This window comes from Rhinopithecus bieti, unplaced genomic scaffold (genome assembly GCF_001698545.2).
Source record: "Rhinopithecus bieti isolate Rb0 unplaced genomic scaffold, ASM169854v2 scaffold_42532, whole genome shotgun sequence".
Lineage (NCBI taxonomy): Eukaryota > Metazoa > Chordata > Mammalia > Primates > Cercopithecidae > Rhinopithecus > Rhinopithecus bieti.
Window position 1 is genome coordinate 1,729,574 of NW_016818301.1, and position 14,984 is coordinate 1,744,557.

Below are 14,984 nucleotides of genomic sequence, written 5' to 3' on the forward strand. Positions count from 1 at the left end.
GTCAAGAGAACCTCCCTTCCCCACTCAGGTTACCTGGGGGAGTGTGGACAGGGAGCTGTGGAACTGTCAAGCCATGAAGGAGCCCATCCAAGACAACCTGCTGTGTCGTCAGCAAGCTGGAGTAAAAGGCTTTGGAGATGGCCCGGCTGTTCCCATCTATGGCTTCACACAGGACAGTAAAGCACTAAAGGAGACAAGTGCAGAGGTAGCATCAGGGCATCAGAAGACTGGGCTTAGTGTAAAAAACAAGAAACCCTGAGGATCTGAGGAAAGAGGACAAAAACCCAAGCAAACACATGTCTAATTTTAAGCATTCTTCACACCAAAAATGCATTATAACTGCCTTCATTCATGCTTCAAGGACAATAATTTCAGGTGTAAATCCTTCTATTCTCTGATCAGCTGCTCCCTAGATGATGTTTCTCAAAGTGTTTTTTATAGACTGTGAGTATGAGAATTCCTAGCGGTCAAGTGCAATGGCTCATGCCTGTAATCCCAACAGGGGATTGGGAGGCTGAAGCAGGTGGATAGCTTGAGCTCAGAAGTTTGAGACCAACCTGGGCAATATGGCAAAACCGTGTCTCTACTAAAAATATAAAACAAAAATAGTCAGGCCTGGTGGAGTGCACCCATAGTCTCAGCTACTTGGGAGGCTGAGGTGGGAGGATTGCTTGAGCCCGGAGGGTGGAGGTTGCAGTGAGTCAAGATCATGCCACTGCACTCTAGCCTGGGTGACAGAGAGAGACCCTGTCTCAAAAAAAGAAAAGAAAAGAAAAGAAGAAATCCTAGGGATTCCTGGGTCCCTCCCAACTCAGTCCTATTGATTCAGAATTTCAGCAGGTAATTATTCCAAACTCCCCATTCTATTCATAGCACATGACATGAGAAGTGCTGGCCAATAACATGAGTCACTGCTGGCCAAAATTTAGGTTAGACAGTAAAAGCTTTCTGACTTGAAAGGGTGAGGGATATTAAAACAGGAAAACAGGATCTCGGACCAGGAAAGTTTGAGTGAATGCTAGCTAAAGGCAAGAAGTAGTCCAGATTCATGTTCCCAATTACCAGTTTTAACAATGACCAGGCAATTATTTACTTCCTTACACATATATGTTCCTCTCTATCTCCTCTGAGGTTAGTCAGAATACAGCTATTTTCTCATTCAATCCTCCATTCTCCTGTCCCTTACCTCCAGAATCTAGGGAAAAGAACTGAATAGTTTACTAATCCTCAGGACAAACGAGGTTAGACAATACTAGATGATTTGCAAGTCTTTTCAAGAAGAAGTAGTTCTTTTTGTGGTCTCCTGAAATATGCCAAACTGCTTAAAGCCTCTGGGCCTTTATATATGTTACTCCTTCTGTGTAGAATTTCTACGTTGTGCCTCATTTACATGGCAAACGGCAATGTATTCTTCAGATGCTAGCAGAGATGATTTCCTTCTTCGAGATTTCTTCTATGATGCTCCAAATAGTGTTAACTGCATCTTCTTCAGTGGTTAACTGCATCTTCTTCATAAAATACAGTGGTGCTCTTGTATTATATGCAAAGTTCCAATGTACTTTTCACTATTGTCCCTAATCCCTTTACCTCTCCCCTGTTAAATTATCCCTAGTCCCTTGAAGGCAGGCACTTTTTCTTACTCACATGGCATATGGCATGGTGAGAATTCAACAAATGTTTGTTGGATTAACTTGATCTGACCCTACATAGTCATAAGAAAGGGGATGGGAGAAACATGGGGAAAGATAGGAGATACAGAAATCTGGAAGTGGGAGCAGATTACCATGAGGCTGTCCCTCCGCAAAGTCTGCTCAGAGTCATCTGGTTGGGCCAGAAGTTTCCCCAACAGGTCCAGAAAGAGGTTGGCAGCCTCCTGAAATACCTGTAGGCTGGGGGTGGAAAATGAGCCCATGATTTCTTACTTCTCTACTAAAAGCCTGGATATAGTGAATGGGTCAGTTCTGGGCAGGTAGGAGAATCTCTGCAAAGGGACACATCAGAACGTTCTCCCTTCTCCCTTGCCCCCCCCCCCCCCCCCACACACACACACCCTCCAAGCCCCTTCTTTGACATTTTATCTAGGTTATTCACATATTTTTTTTTCTTTCTTTCTTTAATCCACTTGGCTTCCTGGAACAGGTTATTTACATCTTGACCTTTCCATTTTAGGACCATGGTGACTGCTGACTCTTAGAACCTGTAAGTCTTGAGGCCAAGTTGGAGCTGTCTTAGGGTCCTTAAAAGGACTATGAGTGGCCACTCAGCTGATTCCTAAACCTGTAACAAATCACAGCTTCTTCATACTTGTCCTGTTCCTAAATGGGAAGGGCACATGGGGTAGAAACAGAAACCAAACTTGCCAACAGTACAAAAGCACCTCTTATCCTACCTGTCACCTGTCTGGCTCCTCTCCAGATTGAAGGTACAGGCAAAGTAGGCCTGAATCACAGCCATCAGGTCCCGTAAGAAAGTCCCATACCAAGATTGCTGCCCAGGAAAAGGAGAAGAGAGGAAGGGTAATGTGGAGGATGGAAACAAAGAATAGAAAAAACAGTAGAAAGGGTCTATAGAGACCCAGTCAAGTTGATCAAACAGAAAGGGACAGAAGAGAAGTACAGGCAGAGAGAGAGTTCTAGGGGTAACAGAGAATCTGCCAATGGGCTGTAAACAGCCTGGATTAAATGTGTCTTGTTTGGCCTGAATAGCACTTTGGAGTATAGGAGGTTCTATTTTTCAAAAATCTTTTTCTCTAAATTCCTTAAAACCACCCAAGATTAATACTCATCAACAAAGTACAGCTTTCCAGCTGCCTCAGCCTAGGCCCTATTAAGTATTTACACTGACTCTGAAATATTCCCCATCCTCTCAGCCCAGCTACAGTAGGACACAGAAGGGGGAAGTAGAGGTTTGGCCCCAAACACACTGAGTCTCTGTCCCAGCTCTTCCACTTGTTATCTCTGTGACCATTTACAAATTAGTAACTGTGTATGAGTTATCTTTGAATTTTAGTACTCTGCTCTGTAAGATCTGTAAGATCAATGAAGCCTAGGATCTAACACCTCAAAGCACAGTGCTCTAAATATTTAAAAATTACACATAAAAATTTGGGTTTCTACTTTTCCTTAGAAAACTAGAAGATCTGGCAATACCAGGCTCATATTTCCCTGTGGCAACAACGGGCTGAAGGCTGAGGAAAGGATGCCTCTACTCTATTTAGAGTACGCATGTGAACTCTAGTTCATCATATTCCCCACTACACATATAGCCACACGCATAGCCTACTTCACAGCTGACATTATCTGCCTGGCCCCAGAAGGCATTAGAGTTTGCAATTAATAGTTTATTAACTAGAAAGAGGAGGAAAGAAAATAAAAGGCAGTCAGACCAAAGACAGATGGCAATCTGAATGAGAGAAATCCAAGAAAAAGAACCTCTGTGAGTCTTCAGAGGCTCCTGTCCTGGTGCTTACCTGCTGGAGGCTCTTGCTCTCCTGACTGTGCCTGAGTAGACTGAGCGGCAGCCCTGGAAGCCCTGCCTCTCGGCAGAAGGAATACAAGGCAACAGAGTCACTGCAGCTGGAGAGAAGACTGCTTAGGACCCGGAATGCAGGCAGGATGTGGGAAGCACCCTCCAGGATGCCTTTCAGGATCTGGGTGACATGAGGGAAAGAAGCAATGACTGATATTTTCAGAAGTAAAAGAAGAAGAGCTACATATACCAAGTATCCCCAAAGAGCTGGCAAAGCAGACCAAATGCTTGCATTCCTTTCTTTGCAAGCCTAAAACACAGAGAAGGAAAGCAGGGAAACAGGGGGACTGTACCAGGGAAGAAGACAATAGATGGTCAGGTTACCTGACACAGAACACCAGTGACCAGGGGGTAGGGGCCTCTCCTCAGGATCTCTGTCACACTAAGTGCCATTCCCATCTGCTCCCTCCCTTCTCCAGCCCTTTACCTTAAAAACAAAAAACATGTGCACTGCACATGCTTCTGAAAATTCAAAACAATGCATATAAAACAATATTATTCAACCATAAAAAGACAAAACAACATTATTCAACTCTAGATCAGGGTTGACAAACTATGACTCATAGGTCAAATCCAGCCTAACACTTATTTGTATACAGCCTGCATGCTAAGGATAGTATTATATTTTTATTATTTATTTATTTATTTATTTATTTATTTTTCAAGACAGAGTTTCACTCTTGTCCTCCAGGCTGGAGTGTAATGGAGTGATCTTGGCTCACTGCAACCTCTGCCTCCTGGGTTCAAGCGATTCTTCTGCCTCAGCCTCCCAAGTAGCTGGGATTACAGATGCCCGCCACCACGCCTAGCTAACTTTTATATTTTTGGTAGAGATGGGAATTCACCATGTTGGCCAGGCTGGCCTCAAACTCCTGATCTCAAGTGATCCGCCCATCTCAGCTTCCCAAAGTGCTAGGATTATAGGCGTGAGCCACCATGCCTGGCCAGTATTATATTTTTAAAATGGTTATTCTTCAAAAGAAGAACATTTACATCAAGTATTTTATAATATGCCATTAGCTTTTCTAAATGTTGGCATTTGCTCATTTAATATTTACAATAACTGTGAAATAAACAGAATTAGCCATTTTATAGATGAAGAAACTGAAGCTTCTACATAGGTCAAAGAAGCAAAGATCACACAGCTAATGAGTAGTGCAGCTGGAATTCCACCAGAGGGAGTCTTATCCCTAAAGGCAGAGCTTTCAGTCCGCCTCCCCACACTGCAAGTTATCCAACACTAGGAAGAAAACCTGTTAGTGCCAAAAGACAAGTGCAAAGTGCCAAGCCAATTCAATAAGGAAAGGAGAGTTCTTTTCAACAAATGGTGCCAGGACAATTATATATCCACATGCAAAACCAATCAACTTAGATCCTTTTCTCACATTATACACAAAAATTAGCTCAAGATGGGTCAAAAACCTAAATGTAAGAGCTAAAACTATAAAACTTTTAGGAAAAGAGAAAATCTTTAAGACCTTGCATTTGGAAAAGATTTTGTATACCCAACATCAAAAGCATGGACCACAAAGGGAAAAAACAGTAACTGAACTTAATCAAAATTCAACATTTTTTGCTTCAAAAGACACTCTTATGAGAAGGAATGAAAAGACAAACCACAGACTGGGAGAAAATATTTGCAAATCACCCATCTAATAAAGGTCTTATGTTGAGAATATACAAAGAAGTCTTATACAACTCAATAATACAAACAACCAAATTAAAAACTGAGCAAAAGACTTGAGATATTTCACAAAGAAAATATACAAATAGTGACTAAGCCACGAAAACATGTTCAACATTCATCATTAGTGGAATGTAAATTAAAATAACAATGAGATACTACCTCACACTTACTAGAATGGCTACAGTAAAAAAGTTAGACAATAACAAGTTGGAGACAAAGACAAGGATGTGAAGAAACAAGGACACTCATATAATACTGGTGGGAATGTAAAACAGTACAGCCACTTTGGAAAATAGTTCAGCAGTTTCTTAAAATGTTAAATATAAATTTACCATATGACCAGCAATTCTACTCCTATGTAATTACCCAAGGGAAATAAAAACATATATCCAGGCCGGGCGCGGTGGCTCAAGCCGGTAATCCCAGCACTTTGAGAGGCCAAGACGGGTGGATCACGAGGCCAGGAGATCGAGACCATCCTGGCTAACATGGTGAAACTCCGTCTCCACCAAAAAATGCAAAAAACTAGCCAGGCGAGGTGGTGGGAGTCTATAGTCTCAGCTACTCAGGAGGCTGAGGCAGGAGAATAGCGTAAACCCGGGAGACAGAGCTTGCAGTGAGCTGAGATCTGGCCACTGCACTCCAGCCTGGGTGACAGAGCGAGNGCTACTCAGGAGGCTGAGGCAGGAGAATAGCGTAAACCCGGGAGACAGAGCTTGCAGTGAGCTGAGATCTGGCCACTGCACTCCAGCCTGGGTGACAGAGCGAGACTCTTTCTCAAAAAAAAAAAAAAAAAAATATATCCATACATAGACTTGCTTGTGAATGTTTGTAGCAGAATTATTCATAAAAGCCAAAAAGTGGAAACAACCCAATATATCAATGTCTAATCAACTGGTAAGTAGATAAACGAAATGTGATATATCTATATAACGGAATAATAACCAGCTATAAAAAGGGGAATGATGATTAACTAAATGGGGGCTGGGGGCTAGGGGCAGTGGCTCACACCCATAATCCCAGCACTTTGGGAGGCCAAGGCGGGAGGATTATTTGAGCCCAGGAGTTCCAGACCAGCCTGGGCAACATGGTAAAACCTCATCTCTACAAAAAATACAAAAAATTAACTAAGTGTGGTGGTGCACGCCTGTAATCTCAGCTACCTGAGATGCTGAGACACAAGAATCCCTTGAACCAGGGAGGTGGAAGCTGAAGTGACCCGAGATCATGCCACTACACTCCAGCCTGGTGACAGAGTAAGACCCTATCTCAAATATTAAAAAAAAAAAAAAAAAAATGCCGGGCGCAGTGGCTCATGCCTGTAATCCCAGCACTTTGGGAGGCCGAGGAGGGCGGATCACAAGGTCAGGAGTTCAAGACCAGCCTGGCCAAGATGGTGAAACCCCATCTCTACTAAAAATACAAAAAATTAGCCGGGCATGGTGGCACGAGCCTGTAATCCCAGCTATTCTGGAGGCTGAGGCAGAGAACTGCTTAAACCTTGGGGGACAGAGGTTGCAGGGAGCTGAGATTGTGCCACTGCACGCCAGCCTGGGCAACAGAGCAAGACTCTGTCTCAAAAAAAACAAAAAAATGAAAATGGGTATGAGGGATTTTATTGGGGTGATGAAAATGTTCTAAAACTGAACTATGATAACAGTTTTAAAATTGGCAAATTTACTAAAAATCATTTATCATACATCAAAAAAGTATAAATCTTATACATAAATTATACCTGAATAAAGTGATACAGCAACATAGTTTAGCGAGTACCCAGGAAGGAAAAGCACTGTGTTTCAGACAAGCAAAGTAAGGTTTTGCAGGAGGGAACACTAACTTTGCACTAACTTTGAATGCTAATTAAGCAAAATGTCATTCCCCACCCCCCTGCAAAATAACCTTATTCTTCTCACTAGTGTACCTGTAGTACAAAATATTGTATATTCAATTGTTATGTATAATTTCATCAATAAAAAATTAGTGAAAATGTGTTTTCCCTCATTATGTAAGTACTTAACATAATATCCTCCATTTTTGCCTATTGGCTCACAATGCCTAAAATATTTACCATTGAAAAAGTCTGATCCCTGCTCTAGTAGGTATTCTTCCCTTCAGAAACAGAAACCCGAGGGCTGCTCTTTCTGTGTTACTAACGAGGCTGGCAAACCTCCTCAAACTAAGCAGACAGATTGAAGAATTAGAAAAGGACAAACTTTCTCTTTCTCCTGAAGTCAGCGTATTTCAACGCTCCATCTGTGAAAATAGTCTTGATCCCATCCACAGTGTTTTTCTGCCCATTACCTGCCCTCCAGCCTCATGCAGCTGACTCTGGACGCGCTGGCAGAAGTCAGGATTGCACAGCAAGGTGAGAGGAGCCTTCAGTTGAATAGGCACAGGCTCAGTGGTCTCCAGCAGGTGCTGCCACTCATTGTCACTGTCTGGCTCCTGAGGCAGAGGGGAGTGGAAGGGGTCAGGAGTAGTGTGTAAGTCTAAGGTAGTAGATCCCAACCAGTAGAAACCATGGGGAATCATGAAGTAACTGCAAGGAGCCAGGGACTGCTTTAGCACAGATGTAAACCTTCAGTCACCTGCTAAAAAAGGTGCAGCTGGCAGTCTGTGAGGGGTCTTGAAGAGTCTCTTGGAGAACACTGGCATGTGTGCATAAAGAGATACTTAGAAAGATGTCCACTGCAGCATGGTTTGTAATAATTTTTAAAAGGAAAAGATTATAAAATCAGTCTAAGGGAATAAGGGAATAATAAACCAGGGTCCATCCATATTGGAAAATACTATGAGGTTATTAAAAAGATTGTGAGGGCCGGGCACATGGCTCATGCCTATAATCCCACCACTTTGGGAGGCCGAGACTGGCAGATCACCTGAGCTCAGGAGTTCAAGACCAGCCTGGCCAATGTGGTGAAACCCCCTCTCTATAAAAATACAAAAATGAGCTGGGTGTGGTGGCACACGCATGTAATCCCAGCTACTCAGGAGGCTGAGACAGGAGAATTGTTAGAACCCAGGAGACAGAGTTTGCAGTGAGCCCAGATGGCACCATTGCGCTCCAGCCTAGGTGACAGAGCGAGACTCCGTCTCAGAAAAAAAAAAAAAAAAAAAAAAAAAGGCCAGTGTGAGCAGTAGCTCACACCTGTAATCCCAGCACTTTGGGAGGCTGAGGCAGACAGATCACCTGAGGTTGGGAGTTCGAGACCAGTCTGACCAACATGGAAAACCCTCTCTCTACTAAAATACAAAATTAGCTGGGTGTGGTGGCGGATGCCTGTAATCCCAGCTATTCGGGAGGCTGAGGCAGGATAATCACTTGAACCCAGGAGGCAGAGGTGGCAGTGAGCCAAGATCATGCCATTGCACTCCAGCCTGAGCAATAAGAGTGAAACTTCAGGCCGGGCGCGGTGGCTCATGCCTGTAATCCCAGCACTTTGGGAGGCCGAGGCGGGCGGATCACAAGGTCAGGAGAGCGAGACCACGGTGAAACCCCGTCTCTACTAAAAAAAATACATAATTTAGCCGGGCATGGTGGCGGGTGCCTGTAGTCCCAGCTACTCTGGAGGCTGAGGCAGGAGNAAAAAAAAAAAAAAAAAAAGGCCAGTGTGAGCAGTAGCTCACACCTGTAATCCCAGCACTTTGGGAGGCTGAGGCAGACAGATCACCTGAGGTTGGGAGTTCGAGACCAGTCTGACCAACATGGAAAAACCCTCTCTCTACTAAAAATACAAAATTAGCTGGGTGTGGTGGCGGATGCCTGTAATCCCAGCTATTCGGGAGGCTGAGGCAGGATAATCACTTGAACCCAGGAGGCAGAGGTGGCAGTGAGCCAAGATCATGCCATTGCACTCCAGCCTGAGCAATAAGAGTGAAACTTCAGGCCGGGCGCGGTGGCTCATGCCTGTAATCCCAGCACTTTGGGAGGCCGAGGCGGGCGGATCACAAGGTCAGGAGAGCGAGACCACGGTGAAACCCCGTCTCTACTAAAAAAAATACATAATTTAGCCGGGCATGGTGGCGGGTGCCTGTAGTCCCAGCTACTCTGGAGGCTGAGGCAGGAGAATGGCGTGAACCCGGGAGGCGGAGCTTGCAGTGAGCCGAGATGGCGCCACTGCACTCCAGCCTGGGTGACAGAGCGAGACTCCGTCTCAAAAAAAAAAAAAAAAAAAAGAGTGAAACTCCGTCTCAAAGAAAAAAAGATTGTGAGGCTGGGCATATTAGCTCATGCCTGTAATCCCAGCACTGGGAGGTTGAGGTAGGACTGCTTGAGGCCAGGAGTTTGAGATCAGCCTGGGCAATATAGTAAGGCTCTGTCTCCTTAAAAATAAATAAATAAATAAGCCCGGTGCAGTGGCTCATGTCTGTAATCCCAGCACTTTGGGAGGCCAAGGTAGGCAGATCACAAGGTCAGGAGTTCAAGACCAGCCTGACCAACATGGTGAAACCCTGTCTCTACTAAAAATACAAAAATTAGCCGGACGTGGTGGTATGCGCCTGTAATCCCAGATACTCAGAAGGCTGAGGCAGGAGAATCACTAGAACCCGGGAGGCGGTGGTTGCAGTGAGTCTAGATCGCGCCACTGCACTGCAGCCCGGGCGACAGAGCAAGACTCCGCTTAAAAAAAAAAAAAAAAAAAAAAGCCGGGCATGGTGCCGTACACCTGTAGTCTCAGCTACTCAGGAGGCTGAGATGGGAGAATTGCTTGACCCCATGAGTTCAAGGCTGCAGTGAGCCATGATTGCACCACATTACATTCCACCCTGTTGTCCAGGTGACAGAATGAGACACTGTCTCAAATAAATAAATAAATAAAAAGATTGTGGTACTGAGGATGTATCACTTATGTAGTATTCCTACAAAAATATATACAACCTGAATCTATTCATGAGGAAATAATCAATTTGAGGAACATTCTACAAAATAACTGACATGTATCTCAAAACTATCAGTCATTAAATACAAAGAAAGACAGGAACTGTTCCAGATTCAAAGAGACTAAGGAGGCATAACAACTAAACGCAATGTGTGGGCTGGGCGCAGTGGCTCACTGTAATCCCAGCACTTTGTGAGGCTGAGGGAGGTGGATCACTTGAATCCAGGAGTTCGAGACCAGCCTGGACAATATGGCGAAAACTTCTCTCTAAAAAAATACAAAAATTAGCCAGGTGTAGTGGCAGGTGCCTGTAGTCCCAGCTACTCAGAAGGCTGAGGCAGGAAAATTGCTTGAGCTCAGGAGTCGGAAGTTACAGTGAGGCGAGATCGCACCCATTGCACTCCACCCTGGCAACAGAATAAGATCCTGCTAAATAAATAAATAAATAAATAATGTAATGTGTGATACTGGATTGGATCGTGGAGCAGAAAAAAAATTTTCATAAAGCATACTACTGAAGTAATTAGCAAAATTTGAATAAGGATTATAGATTAGTTTATTAATCTATCTTAATAGTATCATATCAATGTTAAATTTCTGACTTTCATAATTGTACTGTGGTAGCGTAAGTGAAGGATCTTGTTTTAGGAAATATGCACTAAAGTATTTAGGGGTAAAGGGGCATGTGTACAATTTACCCTAAAATGATTCAGAAAGATGCTATGTCCATAGGGAGAGAGAGAGAATGGTAAAGCAAAGGAGACAAAAGTTTTACAACTGATGAATTTGGGGTAAAAGTGTTGTTAAAGGCTGGGTGTGGTGGCTCAAGCTTGTAATCCCAGCACTTTGGGAGGCCGAGGCAGGCAGATCAGCTAAGGTCAGGAGTTTGAGACCAGCCTAGCCAACATGGTGAAACCCTGTCTCTACTCAAAATACAAAATTAGCTGGGCATGATGGCACATGCCTGTAATTTCAGCTACTTGGGAAGCTGAGGCAGGAGAATTGCCTGAACCCAGGAGGCAGAGGTTGCAGTGAGCCAAGATCATGCCATTGCACTCCAGCCTGGGCAACAAGAGCAAAATTCTATCTCAAAAAAAAAAAAAAAAAAAAAAGTGTTGCTATAGTTGGAATGTTCTGTCCTCTCCAAAACTCACGTGTTAGAAAATTAATCCCCATTGCACCAGTGTTAGGAGGCAGTGCTTAATCAGAAGCGTTTCGGTCACAAGGGCTCTGCCTTCAGGAACAGACTGATGTTATAAGAAGGCCTTGCAGGAGTGGGTTCATTCTCTTCTGCACTTCTGCAAAGTGAGGACACTGCATTCTTCCCCGCTAAAGGACTGGGCATTTGGGGCACCCTCCTGGAGACTATGACCCAATCTGCTGGCACCTTGATCTTGAACTTTCCAGACTCCAGAACTGTGAGAAATAAATTTCTGTTCTTTATAAATTACCCTGTCTTAACTATTCTGTTATAGCAGCACAAAACAGACTAAGAGAAGGGTATACACAGGAATTATTTGTGGTATTTTCAAAATTATTCTTTAAGTTTGAAATTATTTCAAAAAAAGGCAAAACTAAAAAAGAAACATATTAATAAAATACTGTAGACCGGGCACAGTGGCTCACGCCTATAATCCCAGCACTTTGGGAGGCTGAGGCGGGCAGATCATCTGAGGTCAGGAGTTTGTGACTAGCCTGGCCAACATGGTGAAACCCCATCTCTATTAAACATACAAAAATTAGCCAGGTGTGGTGTTGGGTGCCTGTAATCCCAGCTACTTAGGAGGCTGAGGCAGGAGAATCGCTTGAACCCAGGAGGCGGAGGTTGCAATGAGCCAAGATCGCGCCACTGCACTCCAGCCTGGGCGACAGGGTGAGACTCTGTCTCGAAAGAAAAAAAAATGGATTATGGTAAAACTACATGCTCTGGTGTAGAAAGATCCCAGATTATATGGTGAAAGAGGTATGATGCAAAACAATACATGTAATAAAACTCAGTAATGTAAAAATTGCAAACTATAAATGTCTATGTGTGCTTATGCATGTGTGTGAAATTACAGAAAGTTTGGAAGGAGATAGACTAAATTAATAACACTAGTCACCTTGGAGACTGACCCGATGAGGACTTTCATTTTTACCTATGTGTTTCCATTTTAAATAATTATATTTTCAGATACTGTGCAATTAAAATCTATAAATGAATAATAAAGCAATACTTTTTAACACAAAGGGAGCTCATACTTAGGGAGCTGGGAATCACTGTTCTAGAAAAACATCTACCTAGACCCAACATCCCATGAAAGAGACAAAGTCAATAAGAACCCCTAGGGCTTACCTCATTTTCCAGGTCCACTGCATCAGTGCCCCGCTGGCCCAGCACCTCCGGCGTCTCCTCTGGGAATGCTTGTCCACAATCTGGGGTGGTCCAGTTTTCCCTGCCAGAGGAAGCCAGGGAGTAGAATGGGTTCCAAACCTATGAGTCTTAGGGTTCATTAACTTGTCACTCTCTGTAGGCCCATGATAGGAATGAGAAAAAAGCCATATAGGATTGACTAGAGGAGACTTCTTTCTGGGATGTAGGATATGACCAGTACAGGATATGATGACTACTACACAAATATCCTTAACTGTCTTCTTATTTTAGAGCTTATTCTCGAGTCTACTTTGCAGTTTTCACCTATGGCTCTCAACTCAAAACAATCTTCCCTCTTGGATGGAGATGATTCTTTCCCTTTCAGCCAACCTTTCAGTCAATGTACATAAAGAAGAGAGAGTTCCCAAGTTTCCTGATGAATCAGAAAAACATCTGTAATTAGAATCCAAGAACCCAGGACTCAGACTCTCAAGGCTCTACCCATATTCAGGCAATGGCTAGTGACAGGGACTATTTTGTATTTGCTTTGACTAGAGTCAAAGATATGCAAGATACCTCACCCTATAAATACCTAGCTATACCCTTCTCACCGAGGTGCAGGTGGCGCCTCTCCAGTCTCTGACTCAACCCAGCTGCTCTTCATTTCTGAGGCTAAGATCCCGGCCAGGAGGCTTGATTCCTGAGGAGTGGCCCCGAGTCTGGGCAGAGGGACTGTGCCAGGAGCCACCTTGCTGGTCTTGTCCTCTTGCTCAAGGGCAGGTCCTGTGTTCTGATGTTTCTATGGGAGGTAGGGGGCAATACTGGATCAGAGCTATTTGGTTGCTATAGGACAATAAGAATGCTATTCATGGCCCTTCTCCAACCCTAGAAAGTCACCCTCCTCCTCTAACTCCCCAGTCACTAGCCTGGTCATTTCACATATTTTCCTCTGCCCTACACACCTTCTGCATGGCCTCCTCCGCCATGCGTTTATAGGCCTGAGTCAAGATGCGAGACTGATTACCCTTGGGGGCCAATCGATGGGCCTGTTCGTCCTTTAGGACCTGAAGTTCTGGGGGTAGGCGGCTGGTGAATGGAGTCCCCAAATCTGGGCCTGCCGGCTCAGTTATTACTGCAGGGAGGGAAGAGGAGGAAGACATGATCATGGGGGCTGTAGTCTCTATGTCCACTTGGCCAGGGACAACTTCAGTGTCTCCAGGCTTTTGTGGAAGAAGATCATTTTGAAAAAGCGAGAGAGAGTGGGGTTGCAAGGGAAGTGGCAAAGGTTAGGCAAAGGGCTAGGAAGAAAGTTCAAGCTGGTGGAGGACAGAGGATATGTTAGATCTAGATGGTCAGGGAAGGGAAAGGGAAGTAGCCTGGAGGAAGTACTGGGAAGTACAAGAGCCCTGGGAACCCTGACAACTCACTCGTGACACGACCAGCAATAAAGGGGTGATGTAAGAGGTCTGGCCAGGACAGTCGCTGCCGGGGGTCTTTGGTGAGCAGTCCCTGCAGGAAGTTCTACAGAGAGAAAAAATATTCCATCAGTCATTCTTTCTCTTCCCTTAAGTCTCTCTCTAACTTATCAGCAGAACTGGCAAACCAAGAATCCCATATCCATTCTCACAGCAGACGAGCTGCTCTTGATCATGCCCTCCGAAAACTTTGTTCAGGTCCCATTTTCCTGGCTGAAATCATGGACAGACTACTGTTTCACCTCCTAGGGACAGGACCCTAAATCCTGCTCACAGACATTTTGTAACCCCAGAAGTAAAAACAAATTTTAATGCACCAACTTTGTAAAGAAGGGAGAAAAAACACTGGGAGAAAGAGATGTCACCTTCATAATGATCTTCAGAAAGCAAACATTCAAAGAACTCCCAAACTATTCACACTGCCCTCCCTTTGACTATGGTTTGTTTGTGGCTGGGTAGGAACAGACGCATTTTTGGTTAAAAGCACACTCACACGCACAAGTAATTGTGTGAAGGTGCGTTTGGGAGTACTCAAAAACAGAAATCTTTCTGCAAGTCTTCAGAGGTGGAGAGATAGGGAGACAGTCTCTGAAAAGGATATACCATAACAGGAATCTTTGGGGAAATCCTCAATTGGGCCTCAAATAGGAAGAGAGGTACTAGTAGATTCTGACCACTGTTCTAAAACAAAGTGATCTGTATAACTATGGATCTTGCTGGAGATACCTGTGTATCTGCCCATAGGGAGAATAAATATCCTATGTGCACCTCCTCCACTTAAGGATCCTTCATTTAGATCATTCTTGACAATTATTTGGGACCCCTCAACTCAACAGGGGAGGAATTTATTGTTCCTTTTCATCTCAGATAAAGCAAAGCTGTAATGAGGTTTCACTCTGGGAGAAGACTGCATTTAAATGCCATTGAAGATCTATAATCTTGCCCTACATAAAATAAAAGAAGGTTGGGTGCAGTGGCTCATGCCTGTAATCCTAACTCTTTACAAGTTGAGACAGGAAGATTGCTTGAGGCCAGACATTTGAGACAAGCCTGGGCAACAT

General features: G+C 44.1%; 1 protein-coding gene across 4 annotated transcripts in view; it reads right to left on the reverse strand.

The window, feature by feature from the left end:
- STK36 (serine/threonine kinase 36) overlaps window positions 1–14,984 on the reverse strand; it is a 32,217-nt gene that overhangs the window by 10,808 nt on the left and 6,425 nt on the right. For all 4 annotated transcript variants that reach the window (XM_017856822.1, XM_017856824.1, XM_017856823.1 and 1 more), the window contains 9 exons: window positions 13,876–13,969; window positions 13,411–13,580; window positions 13,060–13,247; window positions 12,431–12,530; window positions 7,517–7,660; window positions 3,470–3,649; window positions 2,390–2,487; window positions 1,784–1,889; window positions 34–184 (listed from right to left, as the gene is read on the reverse strand). In XM_017856822.1, the coding sequence (XP_017712311.1) occupies window positions 34–184; window positions 1,784–1,889; window positions 2,390–2,487; window positions 3,470–3,649; window positions 7,517–7,660; window positions 12,431–12,530; window positions 13,060–13,247; window positions 13,411–13,580; window positions 13,876–13,969 (1,231 nt within the window). The remainder of the gene's footprint in view (window positions 1–33; window positions 185–1,783; window positions 1,890–2,389; window positions 2,488–3,469; window positions 3,650–7,516; window positions 7,661–12,430; window positions 12,531–13,059; window positions 13,248–13,410; window positions 13,581–13,875; window positions 13,970–14,984) is intronic.